Consider the following 19,608-nt stretch of genomic DNA (forward strand, 5'->3'; position numbering starts at 1 on the left):
AAGTCTTTGCACTGAAGTCCTGAGTCAAGACCGACAAGTCCCGGGTCCTAAACTTTGAGTTTCAAGTCCTAAATAAGTCATAATACTTACTCATTTGTATTACGCGTCACACACTGAAACAAAGACAATTCAGAGTTCAACAAGGCACGAGTCCAAGGCACTCCCTCCCGATTTAGAAATAATCTTGTATCTGCCAGTGGTACACAGGTAACTTTTGTCAAACTGAGCAGATTTAGGTCCAGAGATCAGCCACCGTTTTTAGAAATGTAAATGCATCATTTTAGTTGTTTTCCTAGATAAAGCTTACATATATATACTATACTAAACTAAATATACCGGTACTCAAAATCGAAGGCTCATCTTGCAGCAAGTTATTGTTTTGTGCAAACATTGTGCATTGATGGCAATACTGAATAATTAATTACATTTTAACTGCCTGAAACAGACTGTTAAGCTTTTAAGTGGTTTTGAGCTTTTGCTTCTACTTCAATTTTAAGAAAAGTCAAACATGTCCCTCTTGGACCACTTAAAGTAAGACAATGTAAATTTTGCTAAATTACAATTTTGACAAACTGACAAATTCAAGAAACCACAAGTGACACATTTTGAACCAGCCATGTGACCGTGGTGTGATCTGCATCATGTTGTGCCTCCTGCACTCTGGCCTAAACCTAACCTGTTCTGTTGAGTGCCACATGTGTGAAAGGGAAACGCCAGAGAATGTGCAAACCTGATTCTCTGGATATTGTCGTGATGTCTTGATATGTGAAAAAGGATCAAGTAACATTTTTTTGCAGGGGTGTGTTTTATTTGAATGAATTCAACTTTTAATAAAGTTAAATAGGCTCACTTTAAAGACCAGAAAAGATAGGAGGCTCGCAAACCCCCATTGTAATATTTACAAAGTAAAATAAAAGTTGGATGAAGAGAAACGTAAAAGCCAAAATTATTTTTTTAATAAATGTTTTTGATACAAAGAAATATAATTATACAAACATGTCATTTTGAGATACAGAACATAAATAATACAATAATTCAGCTGGGATCCGAATGAGACTTTAACATTGTAATGTCAAATCAGTGGGAATTGTTCTATTGTTGAGGCAAAAAAAAACAATGTTAAAAATGTGAATGTAATCACATAAAAAGCACCTTCTAGTGTTGGTCCATAATGAGTGCTTTAGGGTTCGTGCTAATTATAAAATAAAATAAAAAAATTATAAAAGCTCAGTTTTCTTACAAGTGTGAGTTCAATTGTAATCTTTTTTTCACAATTTAATACTTATTGATAGCGTATGTGTAATTTAACAAATGTTATGTTGGAGTCTGCCTCAAGAAAAAATATATTAGTTTACTTTTATATAAAGTTACATTTGTTTTATATAAAGGGTGAATGTGATTGAGAAACAGTATACTGATTGAGATTTGCAAAAATGTTTACTGTACGGTTTTGTAAAGGCTGTTGCATAAATATATTTGGTGTATTTTGTAGTTTATTGAGTGCCAAAGTATCAAAGAATAAAAGGAGGATCTCCAGAAAGCATGATATATTGTAAAAAAAATAATAATTAGGGAATTAAAAAAGCCATATATCATTATTGTTCTATTAGAAAAAGATGTGTGATATTTGTGTTCCAGAGTCTTAAATGCACATGCAAAGTCTTCCGTCTCTTTAAACCTGGACTTGTGGCATCTTTTCATCAGTTTATCCCGGGCTGTAAGGCCAGTGTTAGTGCTGGCCTGAGACCAGGTTCAGATGGCAAGATTTGCAAAGCATCTTCCCATCCAAAGGATAGCAGCCGTGGTCATTTGGTTCAGGAGAGAGCTGGATGACACAGACCTGCAGAAGATAAGAAAGACTTATCAACTGGTGGTGATTATTGTGTGTTTGCATACTTGTCAGTGTGTCGGTACAGTACAACGCCTACCTCACATCTGTAGCAGTTCTCATGGTAGGAGCGTCCCAGGCATTGAACATTATAGCTGTCAGTACCATCTTCTTTTGGAATGATTAGCTTGTTGCAGGCGTTACACTTTGGAGCATACTTCCTTTATGGACAACATTTTAGAGGAAAGAAAGTATTAACCAAGGGAAGGCAACTTTAATCGTATAGCATATCTCAAACATAGAATAAATTGACAGTGATCTACTCAAGATGAAGATAATGCATTAGAACACCTTTTAAAAGCAAGTTGTTGATGTATTACCTCACGTCTATTACACAAAACCTCTTCAGTGAGTTGTGTAAATGATGTTTTTCATGTAATGCTTGTCATCACTTTTAACTCTCATACCTGTAATAGTCCTGGAGGCAATACACTTCACCAACTTCTCCCTGAGCAAAAGCTTGCTCTCCAATTTGCTGTTTACATGTTGCACAGGTGAAACAAGAAAGGTGGTACGCTCGCTCCAGGGCACGGATCACATGATCAGTGATAACTTCCCCACACGCCCAGCAAAGTTCCAGACTGGCCTGAGCGACATAAATAAATGGTTAATGGAAAACATTTATGTATTAAAAGACAATATCAATGTTTTCCACTGTTTAACCAAACAATGTAAAACGTATGTATGTAAACGAATGTATGTATGACTGCTGGTCATTTTCCATAACACAACATAATGTTTACATTTTATAATTCTGTTTTTCTCACTTTCCAAGCAACCATTGGCTTCCATTCATTTTTACAAAGAATAGAAATCTGAGATAATCCATCACAATCATAGCCTGAATATAAATCCTCGCTAATGTGTGCACGACGTTGACCCGACCTTGAGTTTGACTTTTTTGCTGTTGCCCTTCTTGTTTTTTTGGAACTAGAACTGCTGACTTTTTTAGTCGACCAAAATGTTATAATTAACTTTCATGAACTAAAAACACACTGTGAAGGGATTAAAGTTGTAAGTGGAAAACACAGAGAGCGACCTGTCACAAGGTAGCTACGCCCTGAAGCATACGCTACTTTATTGTCTCATTTACTTTAAATGGGACCATAACTTACAAAATGAGCACCGTGCTTTAGAATACTTGAAACTAGAGATTGAGTCCATAAACTAATTTGGAAATTGTTTACTGAGGTAATACTGTAATCACTGTAAGGCGACCTTGGGTGTCCTTGGGCGCCTCTAAATAAAATGTATTATTATTATTATTATTATTCATAAATCTAGTGAGATGTAGGGTAATTTTTTCATAGACTTCTTGACAATCTGACTTCTTTTTGCAACCAGTGGAGTCACTGGATATTAGCGATAATACAAATTAAGGCACTTTTGCTTTGGCTTCACTTTTTTCAGACCCAGAGGTTGGCGTTTGATCACCATAAACATCATTACTAACTTTATTTTTACTTGAATTCAATCTCCAGCCGCAACTACACTGTGCAGTGATAGCATAACATAACTAAGAACTGATGACACGATTGTTGGATTTCGAGTCTGTGTGATTTGACTTTCAGAGTAAATGTAAAGGAAACCAGTGGCTATTTGGAAGATATGCGAAATCCACAATTCAAAAATAAAAAACTGTTGGAAAACAGTTAGCATTAATTTAAAGAATACATGATTTGAATTAAATGAACATGCACTTAATAACAGCAGGGGAGGCTGTATTGACTTTGATCTACCTGGTAGCAGTCTTCACAGAGTGGAATTCCTGCCTTGTTGTAGTACTGTTTACCAGCCAGGGGAATGTGACAAGATCTACACTGGAAGCAGCCATCATGGTAAGTCCTGTTTAAGGCCTCTATTGCAGGTTCAGAAAGAGCCACGGGTTTCCTACAGAAGCCACACACCTCTGCATCGTACACAAACATCAATTGTCAAAGCGGGTTACAATAATATGTGTATTGTCAAAGTGGAACAGTTTAAAGCCTAAGTGTGTAAATAGAGATCATGTTACCTCTACTCTCTCTGCTCGTGTCTTGGCCATTTTTATGGTTCCCATGGGATTGTTCATCTTGTTTTAACCCACTAGATGGTGTGCTTGTTTCCACCTTAAATGTAAAGCACATTGTTAATGTCAAACTAAACTTTAGACCGAGACACAAGTTCCCACAATTTAGCAAATGCTTAATGAAAAATAAAAACAAACAGTGGTCATGTTTGATGCTAGCAGAACAATATAGAAAGATTTAACCTCATTCGAAGCCCTTAATTTGTAAAAGTTTTACCAAACTGGAAAGTAGGTGGAAGACTATTTTAGGTAAGAAAGGGAAAGTATTGTCAGACCTCCTGCTGTAACTCAGCCCACTTTCCTGATCGGCACTTTCATTGTTTCTGAACAGAGATGGAGCTGTGATGATGGTAACTAAAAGTTTCTTATGAAGATATCTATAGTTTGGAAAGTGCTCTGTTTTTAAGGGAAAATGTGAAACACTTCATAAAGGGATTTTAATCATTTAGTCATATCTTAAAGTGATTGTTTTTGTAATGTGTATGCTGATTACTCTTTCCAACCGCTGCATAACATATACAGTATCTGTAAAAAGTGTAATCCTTCACTTTGGGAAATAAAGAATTGTCTACTTCTCGTGAGATTTTTTGATTAAAATTGGGATCAAGTGTTTAAAATAAATAAATAAATGGCAGTGGTAGACATGAGCATTTGGGTGATGCAAATGTGACAGAAGTCTGCATACCTCTCTGTTGTAAACTGGCTGCTTGCCTGGGGTCAGAGGGTGGGACGGAGGCGTCTGGGCAGGAGGAGGTGGTGGAAGTGCTGATTCTTCAGAGAAGGATGTTGCTAGAGATGAAGGCAGTGCAGCAGCAGGAGGAGGAGCAGGGAAGAGCTCTGTTTGGCAAGAAAAAATATTATTTTAATCTGTAGTAATTTACATAGATGATTTTTCATTCAAATTCTAAGTTACCACTACAGATACTGAATTATTTTAAATATTAGGATAACTTTAAATAAGTAGAAAATAATAAAGTGCTAATAATAATGATAATGAGAAAGTGCTATAAAAAAGGGAGAAATAAAAGCGTATGATGTTGTGTCTTTTTCTCCTCAAAGTTAAACTAAAGTAATGAAAAACAAAGCCTAACGTGATCAACTTTAGCATCTGTTCCTCGGGTATAATACTTCATCTTTTTCAGCCTGATAGCATACAATGCATCTTGAAGCCACAGTGTGAGAAAAGGTTTAAGGTTTTCCAATGAAAGGAGTAATACACCGATTGAGCATTGCACTCCTATTACACTGTCAGACTCCCGATGGACCATTTGAAATTAGAAACAAATTGATGTGGCAGAACCAGAGATATCGTCTTTTGTAATTCCAAACTTTTCTTTTCTTTCTTGTCAAAACCTGGTTCCTACATTACCCACAATACAACTCGACTGCAAAAAGTACAGCACTTATATATAGTTTGGGAATCTCTCCACCGTATCAAGTGATTCAAAAATACACACTTCTAAAAAAAAGGTTATATCTCTGTAAACAGATAAAGAAAAAACAAACACCTAACAGCCGGTGGCTTCAGCCAGTGAGTTCCGAAAAGACCAAAACTTACAATAGCCACATGTTACATGTAGGCTCAATTTCAAAATATATTTCAGATACTCTAAGTGTTGTCCAGTTTGCATTGAATCCAAGATGAAAAATAGATTTTTGTCTTGAATACCTGCAGCACCTCTGTCGTCGTCTTGCAGCTTTCCTCTGCTGGGGCCAGGTTGAGCAGGTTTTGGGCTCTGAGGGTCTGAAACTCGGGTCGAGGACCCCTTACGAGTCCGACCTTTGCTCTCTACACTGCCATAAGACTCAGACTGTGAGTACTCCTCTTTCTTTTGTCTGATGACGGGGATGTTGTCACTCGGGCTGACTCGTACAGCGGTGTGCTGCTTGTCTCTGGCCGAGACACTGTGAGCTTGGAGGATGGGCTGATGCTGTGTCAAAGTTGCTTGGTGAGGAGACGCCAGAGTGATGAAGACAGAAGACACCATCCTTTTTGATGGAGCTGCTGATGCCATGACTGTATAAAACCCACATGCAGCCTAACAGGAGGACAGAACGATTATTATATACACTCAAGATTGCTTGCAACATGTTTTATAGTCCTATAGAAACATAGAAACACTTTACAGACTCTATACCTTACTTGATCTTTTTGAGCAACCCTGGAGTGTAAGAATAAAACATACCAATAGTGACCATGGCATTTTATCCTTACCATCTTCTTAATATTGAATCTTAGTGTACACACCCTCTCAGTCAACTTTGTTGGAACACTCTCTTACTTCAGAGAGTTAAACTCACACACTCACAGCTCTCATTACCCATAATGAATGGTTTTTAGAGGCAGAAAGCACAAATCTAAATCATCTGTTTCCTTAAAACGCACTCACTCTGGCTGTAAGCTGCCATTACATACCTGGGAGAAAATGCGGTTTGAAGACAGCTCTGTCTTTTCTTTCTTCTCCTTTCCTGCTCTGTATCTCAAAACTTCTGGTTTGTTTTCCCTCCTGTAAGCTGCCACTGAGAGAAGGCTTTACCCGGACGACTATCAGCAGAAGGCCACTCCTTTTCCTTCTGTACCTCCCTCCCCGACTCTCTAGTCTGTCGACCCCTCCTCCTTCTCTGGCTGAATGACAATACCACCTCCCTCCCGACCGTAAAAGGTGAACAGTTAATCTCAGGCAAAGTGCAGTAAAAAACATGACACATTCATCCACTATGAAAACTTGGCAGACAAACACACACACACGGGCATGCATGCATGTAGACACACAAAGAAAGTCATGCAACAGTTGTGCAATCTAACCAAAAGCACACAGTCAAACTTTTACGAACGCAATATACAGTATCATAGATAATCATAGTAACTTATAAGATTTTCGCCCTTAGATACACTGCCACTCCTTTATCTTTTTGCATGCCAACAGGATGTGACTGTACCTGCCTTTTCCAGCAACTCTCTATCTCAAACTGTCCTCTTTCTCTCTCCTGTGCAGCTCTGCCTTATTGTTCTGTCAGCTTTATTTTCCCGACCTCCCTCATTGAGTCTGCCTCCTTTTTTCTTCTCCCTCTTTCCTTCTTCCCTTCCCCCACTACATTATATCACTTTAGCCTTGACTCACTATCAGTGTCACATGGCATTGCTTCCATTTGTGCCCCACCGACGTCTGATAATATGTGGTGGACTTCATCAGGAGAGCTCTCCTGATGGAGCTTTTGTGGTTGAAAGCAGTTGTAAAGGAGCCACAGCATTACAGTGCAATGAATCAGGGCATTGTGCAAGAGGAGATATTGGTGTATTAGGAGGGGGGGGGGGGCAGTGAGTGATGTCTGTGAGAGCTATGAAAAAGCTGCTTTGTTGTGTTTGCTGCTTTCCACCAAAGTGAGCCTAAGCAATATATCAGGTCTGCTGATCAGCAAATTTTGGGGTAAGTTTTCGAAACCAAACACTCTACCCCCCTCCTGAGAGTCAAAAGGGAGGATGGAGTGAGAAACTAAATGTGGAAGAAAACTGATCAATGTGGGTCAGTGTGGAAGAAGAGTGAGGCATGCATGTGTGAGAGAGGGTTAACAGGAGACGGAGATGAGGGGAGTGATGGGGGTCTCTGTTGTTCCAGCTCTGTGGAAAGGAATGCTGCAGTGATGTCACAGTTGCAGGAGGGAGCATGCCTACCGATGACACAATCCCTAGACCTCCATGCTCCGCCCCCCACAAAAGCTAAAATCCACTTCAAACCCTCAGAAACTCCTCACTGCTTCTACAGCATGACTTCAACATCAAGATATCCTTTTTCACTTTAATCCTGAGTGTTTTATCCACTTGGGTGAGCACAATGGAAATAGAATGAAGGGAAATGAAGAGAAAGGAACAGGAAGTGACACAGTAGATATGAAAACAATGACACTTGCATGTTCACAAATACAATTGATGTTGATTTCCTGACTGCAAACTTCTGAAAAGGGTGGAAAAAGTACTTCTCACAGAGTAATACTGTTACTTTACCTAAATACCTCAAGTGAGAGTAAGATAACTAGACTGCTTTAAGTGACGGTTAAAGGAGTACTTCAGTAATAAAGTTGTTGGAAATGTGAGAGGTGGAGATATTCTGACTTTTAGTCCCAAACCTACATTTCCCACAATGCAACTGGATAGTGTCTTTCACCCCCCATTCCTCACATTTCTTTAAAACTCCACACCCTTTTTCTTTAACATCTGTGCCAAAACCAATATTAATGTGCGTGCCTTGTTTGTTACTGTCGACAGACTAACAAACCTTCCCGTGTCAGTACCGTCTGAACTTCTTTCCACCAGGGACTGCAATGAATTTGTCTCTTTCTTTACTGACAAAATTCTGAAAATTAGACAAGCGGTCAATGCCTCCATATCAGGTACAGGATGTGTGTTGTCCCTGAGTCCACTTAAAATCAATTAAAATACTATGACACAATTCTATCTGATCAACTATGATAACATTATAGTTCTAATTTTAGTTAACAACAGCGACATTATAAAACATCTCATGGACTCAGACCTGAAGTTCAACAGTCACATTAAGACGATTACAAAGACAGCCTACTATCACTTTAAGAATATATCAAGGATTAAAGGACTTATGTCTCAGCAGGATGTGGAGAAACTTGTCCATGCATTTCTCTTCAGTAGACTCGATTACTGTAACGGTGTCTTTACAGGCCTCATTAAGGAATCGATTCGACAGCTGCAGCTGATTCATCACTCCAGCTCTGAGGTCTTTACACTGACTTCCTGTCTGTCACATTATTGACTTCAAAATACGACTGCTGGTTTATAAAGCACTGAATGGTTTAGGGCCCAAATACATTTCTGATCTTCTGCTATTGTATATTACGATTCATCCAGAACTCTCTGTCCCCAGAGTCTAAACTAAACAGGGAGAAGCAGCGTTCAGTTTTTATGCCCCATATATCTGGAACAAACTCCCAGAAAACTGCAGGTCTGCTGCAACTATCACTTCTTTTAAATCGACGCTGAAGACTTTCCTGTCTGTTTTGTCTTTGAATGTTTTTGTAAAGCACTTTGAATTGCCTTGTTGTTGAAATGTGCTATATAAATAAACTTGCTTTGCCTTTACAAAGCTCCCTTCAAAGTCACACGATTACTGTATATAATTTATAATTATACAACTGCTGTCCCAGGCTGACTCGTACTCCTCATGATGACGAGTGAACTGATCTTCATGCGTGATATTGGTGGAGTGTCCCTTTAATTAGTAACTTATTGTTACCGTCAGTAGACCATTGGTGGCAATGTGACATCCTGATGATTACCGCCATAAAATATACACACCTTCCTGACCAATTTCTCTGGTATTCAACAATACTCTCAGGTATTATTCATAAAGGAAGTATTTCTCTAAGAATACATCTTCGAAGGTTGTTGTGTAGAACGCTGATCTCCTTAAACTAAAGTAAAATGAATGAGTAAAAAGTGAATCAAACAGTTTCTCAATTACAACAATGAGTTTCCAACTTAAATGAAGTGTGTATTATTTTATTATTTATCAAGTATCATTAGCACATATTCGAGGTAGTCTCCGTTTTTCAAAGGTAGATTTCGGGTACACCATCATCTGCCATCTGATGATGTTTCCATCGTCTGTTTCCTTGTTTTATGACTGGAGATCTGTTCATATTTCAAGCTTGTGTCCTCTTCTTCCTAAAAGTGAAGCATGACAATTAAATGTTTTACATTTCTCAACATTACTAACAAGTCATAGTTAAATATTGAACACAAACATAGTCATAATGTAGAAAACTGCAGCCTAAAAAAGGAACCACACAGACCTGTAACACGGCTTTCAGCAGGTCCTGAGAGGGCAGCAGGCTGACTGCTTCACCCACAAAAGTGATGAGGACATGGAGGACATCAGACCAGTTGCCCACGATCAGCATAAGCACCAGTAAGGCTCCCAGCCGCAGCACTACAGTGTGCAACAGAGCCTCTGTGACAGTCTTACGCTGCTGATCCTCTGTGCAAAATGAAAAACAAAAAGTTCGACAATAACGATAAAAGATCTTTTGTACCCACAATAATATAATGACATGATTGTTTTCAGAGATATTGGTTGTGTGTTTTTTTTAAAACATATTTGGTCTCATACGTAGCCTATTGTTTTGTATTGCCTTATTTCATATTTATGTTTTTTATTTTTTGTCATTTTATCGGCCCGTCATATTGCTGGAAATCTTCATTTCGGTCTATGCCGATATTTCATTTTTTAGCCTTTATCAGCCAATACCGATGACGTGACGATATCATTGTGCATCACTACCTGCTTTTTATTTTGTGTATTACTGTTATCACCGTTGTGGCAATATGTTTTCCATTTGTTGTCTGCTCTGATTTGACTGACTTGTGTCTCTTTAATTATTTGTCACTATGCATGGGTGACCATCCGAGGTTTTCCCTCTGAGGATTAATAACATATATAATCTCATTTTAAAAGATTTCTTTTTTCCTAAAGAACTATTTTCATTTCCCAAATAGTTGGTTAGACAATCACCTTGGATGTAGACCACCAACATTGAGTAGCAGAGTGTTAATGGAGTCCAAAACTTTAGAGCATCCTTCTGGGACAGGAAGTGGTCATAAACTGTAGCGGTGGAAGCCACAGTTGCTATAGCAAAGACCAAGACAACCACTCTTTGAAGTGAAGCCAGTATGGTGTGTCCGGAGGCCAGGAGGGTAATGCACTTCCCACAGTAACGAGCTCTGCTATGTAGTGGGTAGAGTCTGGCCACATGGCTCCACAGACTGTGGCTGACACTTGCCAGTGCCCAGCTGAGAGCAGCTGCCAGAAACAGGCTGAAGGAGCTGTGTGGAGCCCCCTGATGGAGGAAGCCAAGAGTACAGGTGAGGCCGCAACCCAGGGTGAACTGGCACTGGATCAGGAGCAGGTCCAGGCCTCTGCCATTGGCTTTCTGAATTCACATAGATACAGTGTGGATGAAAATAGGTCAAATCAGCTTTCTAGATATTGAACACTGAAAGTAATCATTTCATATATATATATATATATATATATATATATATATATATATATATATATATATATATATATATATATATATATATTGTATAAAACAAGTTTGTAGGAAAAACAAAAGAAAGAATCCGCGCCGGGGTCACAAGGAAAGAAATATATACGATACCTACCTAACCTAACCCTACCCATTTCTATATTGCCACATATACACACAAAACACGTCTAAATCAATGCGTTATCTGTTTGTGTGTTCTTGTAACTCACCAGTCCTGCTGTTAGCCAGGTAGACACAGCTCTGAGAGTAAACTCCAGCACTATCAGAGAGGAAACCCTCGAACCCACCAGAGACAGGAGGACAGTCAGTAACCAAAACTGGAGAGCTGTTGTCCAGTTCCCTCTCAGAAGATTGCCAGGTGAGGATGAACTCTTTTTGCTTTCAGTTTCATTATCAGAATCACTTTGTGGAAGGAGAAAGTTAGACAATAAATATACTGCACATAAAAAAATATATATTTTCTCTCCTATGTATAGAATAAACTCACCTGCATGTTTGAATAAAGTTGTAGACTCTCATCAAATTGCACAGCACTGATATTCCACATGCACCCACAAGACCTGTGAAGCATAAACACACCAGCAAACAAATAAGTATGTAAAGAAACTACTTTACGCAGAAAGTCTGAGTATTTAGATTGCTTTATTGCATCATGAATAAAAAAAACATACAATCAACTCACCTTGAAAAAAACGGTCTACCGGGTTTGAATCGAAAGTAAACCATTCAAACGTTCCCAGGATCCAGGAGAAGGGAAAAAACATATTTATTTGTTATCCTTGTAATAAATCAACAAGGACACACACAACAAATGTGCTATGATCTTTCACTCATGCTACTTCAGAAACTAGTCAGTTAATGCTGAATCCCTGCAAGACAAACTTTCATGCTGCCTTTATTTCCTCCTCTGAGTGCGCTCCATGTTTGAGGTCCAAAAGTCAAATGTGATTGGAGTGTGTTCGTCAGTCTAATCTCAAAGAGGCTGAAATCCTCTCAAAAATATGACGAGGTTTACAGACACATTATAGCTGGCTCTAAATAAAATCACATTTGCTTACAATGCATCTTAGATCTCATGTAGTTCAAAGATCCAGCGAGTGTGTTCAAGAGGATACAAAAACAAATGTATTTAATGCTTTTCATACAAAAATCTTTATTTTTATTATTAGGCTTGAAGTACCCATAGGTTACATTTCTGTACATAAATACCTCAAATCAATGTCAGTAAATAAAAACATTCCCATGTTTTTCTTCACATATAAACAGACAAAGCAACTAATTATTTATTAACCTGTGACAAATCACAGCAGGGTGATAAACCGAATACAGAGTTCATGTTTTAATAATCCAGACTTGTTTGTCATCTCATCAGCACTCCATTGATATGCCCGCAGGCCACAGGAGTCTCACTCCTCTCATTTCAGCGTTGCTATCGAGCAGACACATGTTCGATGGCTTTTTTTGAAGTATTAAAGTCTAAACCTGGTGGTTCAACAACATATATTTGAGAAATCTGTTAGGAACTTCTGAAATTGTTTGTTAGAGTTTGTGCAACATGTGTCCAACTTTATCAAGTACTTCAATGGTGATCCATCTTCTTTGCTTCAGACAGAGGGAGTCTCACTTTAATAGTTTAAATACATTCACTTTTTGACAAGACAAGAAAGCGAATAAGCACATTTACCAAAATGTCAAACATTTGCATTTAATTTAGTGTTTTATTCATAGGTGGACCACTTTGATAGCTGTAACTGAGTCCAGTCGACAGTTTGGGATGCTTTAGCTCCTTCCCTGGCTCTTTTTGTCCTTCACTGTCTGTTGCCTCATCAGATCCCAGAACAACATGCTGAGCATTGTGTGTGGGGCCAAGCGCAGGAAGACAGGGCCCATGCCTTTGTACAACCCCAGCAGTCCCTCAGTTTGGCACACCTTCAGCATACAATCTGAAAACCCATGGTACAGACGCCCCTGAAATACAGAAGGAAAACAGTAAGTCTTAGTATGTGTTTAGCTAGAATACTTCTAACATCAGTGTTTGTGACATTATTGAGAGCAAGAACACATTTTATGAAAAGACCAGGGCGGCCTCTTATTTGATTAGTTGATTCTACTTGGATCTCTTTAGTCGAGGTCAGGCCTAGGAAGAGGTAACTTAAACTCACCTTACGAAACTCATCCACAGGCTGGTTGTAGAGCCGTGTACTAACGACGTCAAACGGTGTCATGCTGATTGCCACAGCAATTCCACTGATCATGGCGGCTATCAACGCCGTGAGCCAGCTGTTTGGACTAACCCACTACAGAAAATAAAATAAACTGAATATTAACTGACAATTAACTTTTGGCTGACAGCAACTGTTCTTTTACATGTGCTGTAAAAATGTCAGCTGTTTATCGCATCTACCTGGGAATGTGACACCCAGTCCTTGGCCGAGGTGAAGGTTGCCAGTTGAGCAGCTGATCCCACCATGACTCGAGGCACAGCCCCGTTCACACCCCTCCAAAGACCAATTAAACCGTCTCTTCTATAGATGGACACAAAAGCATCAGACACTCCCTGAAATGGAAGAAAACAAAAGGCATTGGTGTGTTGGAAGTAGCAGATAATAGCCCCGAATGATACGGTGTGTGTTTCTATAATGTGGTGGTAGTACATGGTGATGGAAAAGTGTTTCTGATGGATTGAAAAGCCATTTTCATGCATACAACTTTGAATTACATCAGAGCAAGGTAGTCTGCTTATTACAGACGTTTAATGCTGTGTGTATACGTATACATGTGTATTAGTGGCATTGAGACCACTGGATCTCATGAACAGTGCAGTATTTGTATTTATCCACCCCTACAAATTATACATCAACATTACCTGGCATCAGTATGAAGTTTATACACCAGAATAAAGCATCCATCAGCGGTGGAATATATCCAAGTGCATTCACTCAAGTTCAAATACCTCAAAATTGTACTGAAGGATCTCGATGTTATGCAACATCCAGTCCTGAGAAGAGGTCAGCAAAACTGACTGAGTGTGTGCGGGGGCTTTTAGATCTTGCATACAAAATATAAGATCACTGTATAAAATATGATGCATATTAGGATTAAACTACCAAACAGTATAATAAGTTAGAGTTTGCTGTACCTTGCTGCTTATACTTTAATGCATCAGTAGTGAAAAATCAATAATATAAAAATATCGGCTCGGCCAGAAGGACATTTCCTCCGATATGAGGCTCATATGTTACAAAAAATAAATATGGCATGTTTTACACGTAACCTAAGTAGAAGTAGTTCTCTTATTTTGCCAAGTGAATGTGTACATTTTGAAAAACTATGTATTTGATGTCTGCATGTGCCAGTGGGCCATCACGATAACAGTAGGCATAATAATAATATGTTAATTCCACTACAGGAGAGACTTGATGCTCTCTGCAATTAGGTGGATAAAATATTTGCGTATATCGGCAATCAGCCAAAATAAGTCCAATATTATGCATCCTTAATAAAGATATTACACTTCACTCTGCATAATGAAAGCTTTTAATTGTGATACTTTACACGCACTCTACTGGTAAGACTTAAATACTTGAGTAAAGCATCTGAATAAACATTTACTAGATCACATAAGTCCAGATAAAACAACTTATTATGCATTTATGTGTCTTACTTTGAACATGTCCGTCTTACCAGATGGTTATGCTGGTGGCCTACTGCTATGGCTTCCACAGTCTGAGCCTGCAGGTGGGTCTTCACCTATTGAGTAAATGCAGCACACAAGATTTAATGTGCATTCAGACTGCACTAGATCCTGTGCCAAACATTACAGACAAAACCAGACTTGTTGTTGTCACTAAGTCGGATAATGTCTGTGTGAGATGCCAGGATGAGTTATGCAACAAGTGCAGGTAAATCTGCTAATGTTGACCAGGTGAGTCACAGAATACAAACTTGTTACCAGGAACAAAATCCTCAGTGATTCGTTTGCACCTGACCTTAAAGATCAAACAGCAGTTATATCATACACAAAACCAAGAAGGCTCTCTCTACTCGATCTTGAATAACCTTCAGCCGTCCGTCCTTCACTCTCTGCCAGCAGCAAGGAGCCACAGGATACTGTATATATTTGGCAGCAGTGGGTAGGTTGAAGCAGAGTGCGGGTTATATTTAGTGACCCAGATATAGACAAACGTGTCGTCAAACAATTTTGTCTTTCCATGACGGTGCAAAAGGTTAGATGTTTTAGAGGTTTTAAATGTATTGACTGACAGCTGAGGCAGAAACACAACATCCCTACTGCGGTCGTATAAAAAGGGACATGCCGAGGACATTCAGAAATGGTGTTGTAAATCAAAAAACAGCCACATTAGAGGTGGGTGTGAATGTCAAAACATTATGAGTCTCATCTGAGTTTATAGATGCACATTAAAGCTGAATGGGACCTGGATGTAGACAGGTGGATAATAAAAATATCTATTAATCATCCATGTGGACAAGGTATAGTTAACTCAGCTTAAAATCATATTGCTTTATCTTGTATTCTTTCAAAACTACGTGTCATTAAATGTATCTCATCTGTGACTAACCTGACTCTACCACATACACCCATGTAATGTCCCTTTGCCACACAAACCCTCATGCTGGATAACAATAGATGTAGGACATTTGATACGTCTTTGAAACTGAGCTGGTTTGCTCCAACTGTGATAAATTACAATACTGTTGTTGAGGCCCAATGCGGAGGGTTTGCAATGTCACCTTTGAATTTAAAATGTTCCAATTTTGTTCTTTGAAATATTTCCTTGCATTATTTATTTATTTCAAATGGACCATGTACATCTTAAATTCACCATTTGATGCAACAAACCAGATTATAACTTTAAGATAATTTGCATCTTTAGTCACTTGGCAGTTCAAAACAAAGATATCACAAGAGCAAACAGTACAGATTAAAACCACATAAAACACAAAACACACAATAGCACACCACGACGGTATGCTTGTCAGATAAAAAGTCATAAAGACCATAAGATAGAATTCAAGGGCAGTGAGCACAAAGCTAAGCAGCTTTTTAAAGATGTTTTGAAAGTGCTGATAGTGCTTCAGCTCCTCACATCGTCACAGGGACTTCCACTGGTTTGTGGCTTTCACTGAACATCCAATTTCCAAAATGCAGTGCAGCAAAATGGTATAGTACAATCTCGTATAGAGGATATTCTTTAAGATCTAATAGAACTTACCGAGCGAGCATACACTAAAGTCACACAGACGAGGAGGGGCCAAATCATTCAAATCTTATAAACCAGGCATACATTTCAAAATAATCTAAAAGATTTTCTCCCTTAAACTCACTTTATTAGCCTTCCACTTTATATTTCCCTATAGTGGTTCAAAGGGGTTATTGTTAAAGTTGACATTTTTCTATCTTCATACAATCCTCAGGTCCACATGTACATTGAAGGACTAATTGGTCGCTCTAATTTTTCCTCCTGTCCAAACTGTTCTTGAAAATATCCCTTTCTAAGGTGATTTAAATACACAAATCAAATGTCTGTCTGAGTCTGTATGAGTGTGAAGCTACAGTTCTAATGTAGAAATGTACTATATAAAGAATGTGTCTGATATGAATGAACTATGAACAGCTCTTGCGTTACAATGTTGCACAAGCTTTGTAGTGTGTAAAGTAACAATTTCATCTAATGTTACAATAGTGCCTGTCGATAATCTGTTCACAAAAGCTGACATGAATTATGTTGCTACAGACCCACCAGGTGCAAACTTGGTCTGATGAAATCAAACAATATGTTTTGTTTGAATAAAAAAAGTGTTACGCTGAAACCTTTTGCATAATATATCTGAAGCTCACCACAGAAGATAATTACCCATATTGTCTTTCCACATGAGTTCTCTCGTCTTCTTTATGTCAGTTGTTAATTATTGAACATATTCGGTTTACTTTAACAAGTGTGTTTGAGGTTGAGTGTAACCTAATCGGATGAGCCACGCTCAGTGTTACATGGGGTTTCAATTTCCTGCTAAGCCTAGTTACCAGGCTTAAGACAGATACCACAAAATAACATCATGGCTGAACTCTTGAACTTATTTTAAATGCTCACAAGAAAAAGAGACAACTATCATTTAACGTTATGCTCAAACAGTAACATCAATAAATCCTGAATGAGGATAAATTATGACACCAAACGCACAAAAATATCCCATATTTGTGACTTTCATCTTTTATACAGTAACTGGCCAGTATATAACTTTAGCGACAAGTAGCTTGTAACATCTACTAATTTAATCAAAAAACATATTAGGTCTGACCTGTAATGACTACGAGAGGACAGGAGCCCGTAGGTGATGTACAAGAAGGTGATGTACTGTAGGCATCAGGTGCGTGTGTACTTGGTAGGAATTTTCATTTCCCTGCTTTGGCTCTGTCTTTTATTGTGTTGATGAGGGGTCACATGGAAAGAAATCCTGCAATACCGTATACAAAAAAAGGAGAAAGTTTAGTAAACTTACCAGGTAGGCAGGAGAGGCAATGAAGGCACCCAGTGCCCCGGCCGCTGCCCCTGAAAGCAGACTCCCCCCGTGGAACGAGGTGATACCCAGAGCTTCACAGTAGGAGTAGGAGCCCAGCCTCACACCATTCATCACACCCTGGTACATCAGCCCGACTGAGAGCCCCTTCTGCAGGCCCCGGAGCCCGTCTGTGCGGCCCACCACCCATAGGGCCTGCAGGACTCCACGGTAGTGTCTCTGGTAGGATCCCCGTGCACGCAGCTCTCCCTGAAGCTGCAGACGAGTCTTTACAACCTCCAGGGGATTGGTGAACACACAGGCTGCACAGCAGGCAAAAGCACCCAGGGCGAAGTCCAGAGGAGGCCAGACAGCTAAAGGGGGCGGTGAGGGGCCGAGGGGTACAGTGGACACAGTGGGTGCCATCCTGTGGGACGGCTGGACACCAAACACAGACTCTTCCGGAGAAGTTTTCAGCAGCTGAGCCTCAGTCATCCCTGGGAAATGTGTCCTGTTAGGGTGACGAATTGTCCCCCTTGTATAAGTGTGTCAGGGAACAGTGAGTGTGTTGCACACAGTAACAATGATATCAGTGACAGATGTTATCAGCTTTTGTGATAACACAGTTAATATCTGTTTTGCATGTTTCTCCCGTGACACTGCCGGTCAAAGAGCTTCTTTGATGTCCCTCTGTAGTGATTTTCGTTAGCTTCCTTGACTGTCTGTCTGTTCAAAAGAGGCACCATCTGCAAGAGAATGTATTCATGTTAAAGTAAACATTCAGGTTCAGGTGTGTTAACAAAGGTTCAACCCTGCATGTGAGCACAGAGAGCAAGACTGTGAGGTGCTGGAATGGAAACATTCAATGGAGACATATTTCAATACATGTTCAAGAGCACAAGATCACGTGACACTAAGAAGTCACACATCAAGTGTCAAAGTTAAATTCATTCAAACCAAGATACAGCTACACAAACAAGCTCAGCACAAGTAACACACGCAAACACACTCAAATAGGAAACTCCTCTCGCGAGCCTTTTGAAAAGTTATAAAAATATCTCGTGAATTGAGTTATTTCATTCAGAAACTCACAGTGTTTGGTGATCCTCCTGTGCAGCTCCATTATTTCTCTCTCCCCCATCATAGTAAACATGTGTCCTCAGCAAATTCATTGTCAAAGTTTCCTCCCACAGACTCTCACCAGAGCCAATACAGTTTGCGTCCCGTCTGCCACATCACCGCATCCCCGAGTCTGCACCAATCAGAGGGCTCGGCTCTGAACTGCCCCCCGCGCTGGTCCAATAGGAGCTCTCTGGGTAAAAGGTTATTGTTGGTCAAAGACTGTCTGAGGGATCAGCATACTGACTGTAAAGTGTCTAAACAAGGTTAATCTGCTGGAGATAGTGTGGATAATCTCAGAAACAAAACAACAACAAACCCATGCTGTTTTACTTCTGCACCATGTGATGTAATATATTATTTTCTTATAGGAACGAGACATTTTGAGCATAAAATGTAATAAAAAAAAAAAATAGTTAACAGGGTAAATAAATAATAACTCAGACGTATTTATTGTGAAATGTGCTATAAATCACATTTGAAACAAAAATATTATGCTTCTTCTTGAGATGACTCATTACTGTATGCAAAAGAGCCACTAGAGGGCGCATGTCTACAGCTCTATAAAGAACAACTACTCAGATATGACTCCCAAAGACTCTGGGGAATAAATCAAATGCAGCAATTGAGATTATTCTTGATATTGTAACTGAAACAATCTGACCTCAAGGGAGCTTTAGATGGTTTCACATGATCTTCCTCAGCAGATGGAGTTATTGAGCACTTTTAAGACTTCCTATGGAAGAAAAGAATGGCTGTAATACTTTTAATCTTAACGGAACAATTTATGTTGTAAAATGTAATCATTATTTTATGTTACAATGTAAATACCACTGGATTTATAGCATAGATATATTTAACTTTGAGAACCATCTATGTGAATTTCCAAATTCACAGTTTTTCTTCATCACAAAAAACAGAACATTTAGGTTTTGGG

The 19,608-nt window shown here is 39.1% G+C and overlaps 3 protein-coding genes across 3 annotated transcripts; all 3 read right to left on the reverse strand.

Annotated features, from left to right (window-relative positions):
- Window positions 1–850: 850 nt before the first annotated feature.
- On the reverse strand, window positions 851–6,496 carry fblim1 (filamin binding LIM protein 1). The gene is made up of 8 exons (XM_029431294.1): window positions 6,373–6,496; window positions 5,626–5,995; window positions 4,642–4,793; window positions 3,903–3,996; window positions 3,628–3,797; window positions 2,296–2,474; window positions 1,929–2,049; window positions 851–1,840 (listed from the first exon to the last, which is right to left on the reverse strand). Exons 2-8 carry the CDS (start codon window positions 5,969–5,971, stop codon window positions 1,730–1,732), a joined length of 1,173 nt encoding a protein of 390 aa, XP_029287154.1. The 5' UTR covers window positions 5,972–5,995; window positions 6,373–6,496; the 3' UTR covers window positions 851–1,729.
- Window positions 6,497–9,516: 3,020 nt separating this feature from the next.
- LOC115007695 (transmembrane protein 82-like) lies at window positions 9,517–12,220 on the reverse strand. The gene is made up of 6 exons (XM_029430640.1): window positions 12,217–12,220; window positions 11,524–11,596; window positions 11,246–11,438; window positions 10,499–10,916; window positions 9,780–9,964; window positions 9,517–9,651 (listed from the first exon to the last, which is right to left on the reverse strand). Exons 1-6 carry the CDS (start codon window positions 12,218–12,220, stop codon window positions 9,562–9,564), a joined length of 963 nt encoding a protein of 320 aa, XP_029286500.1. The 3' UTR covers window positions 9,517–9,561.
- slc25a34 (solute carrier family 25 member 34) lies at window positions 12,170–19,309 on the reverse strand. The gene is made up of 6 exons (XM_029431296.1): window positions 18,645–19,309; window positions 17,556–18,298; window positions 14,721–14,786; window positions 13,441–13,593; window positions 13,199–13,333; window positions 12,170–13,004 (listed from the first exon to the last, which is right to left on the reverse strand). The coding sequence occupies exons 2-6, from the start codon at window positions 18,045–18,047 to the stop codon at window positions 12,816–12,818; spliced, it is 1,035 nt and encodes a 344-aa protein (XP_029287156.1). The 5' UTR covers window positions 18,048–18,298; window positions 18,645–19,309; the 3' UTR covers window positions 12,170–12,815.
- Between the last annotated feature and the right edge of the window lie 299 nt (window positions 19,310–19,608).

The sequence above is a fragment of the Cottoperca gobio genome, chromosome 5, assembly GCF_900634415.1.
Source record: "Cottoperca gobio chromosome 5, fCotGob3.1, whole genome shotgun sequence".
Taxonomy (NCBI): Eukaryota; Metazoa; Chordata; class Actinopteri; order Perciformes; family Bovichtidae; genus Cottoperca; species Cottoperca gobio.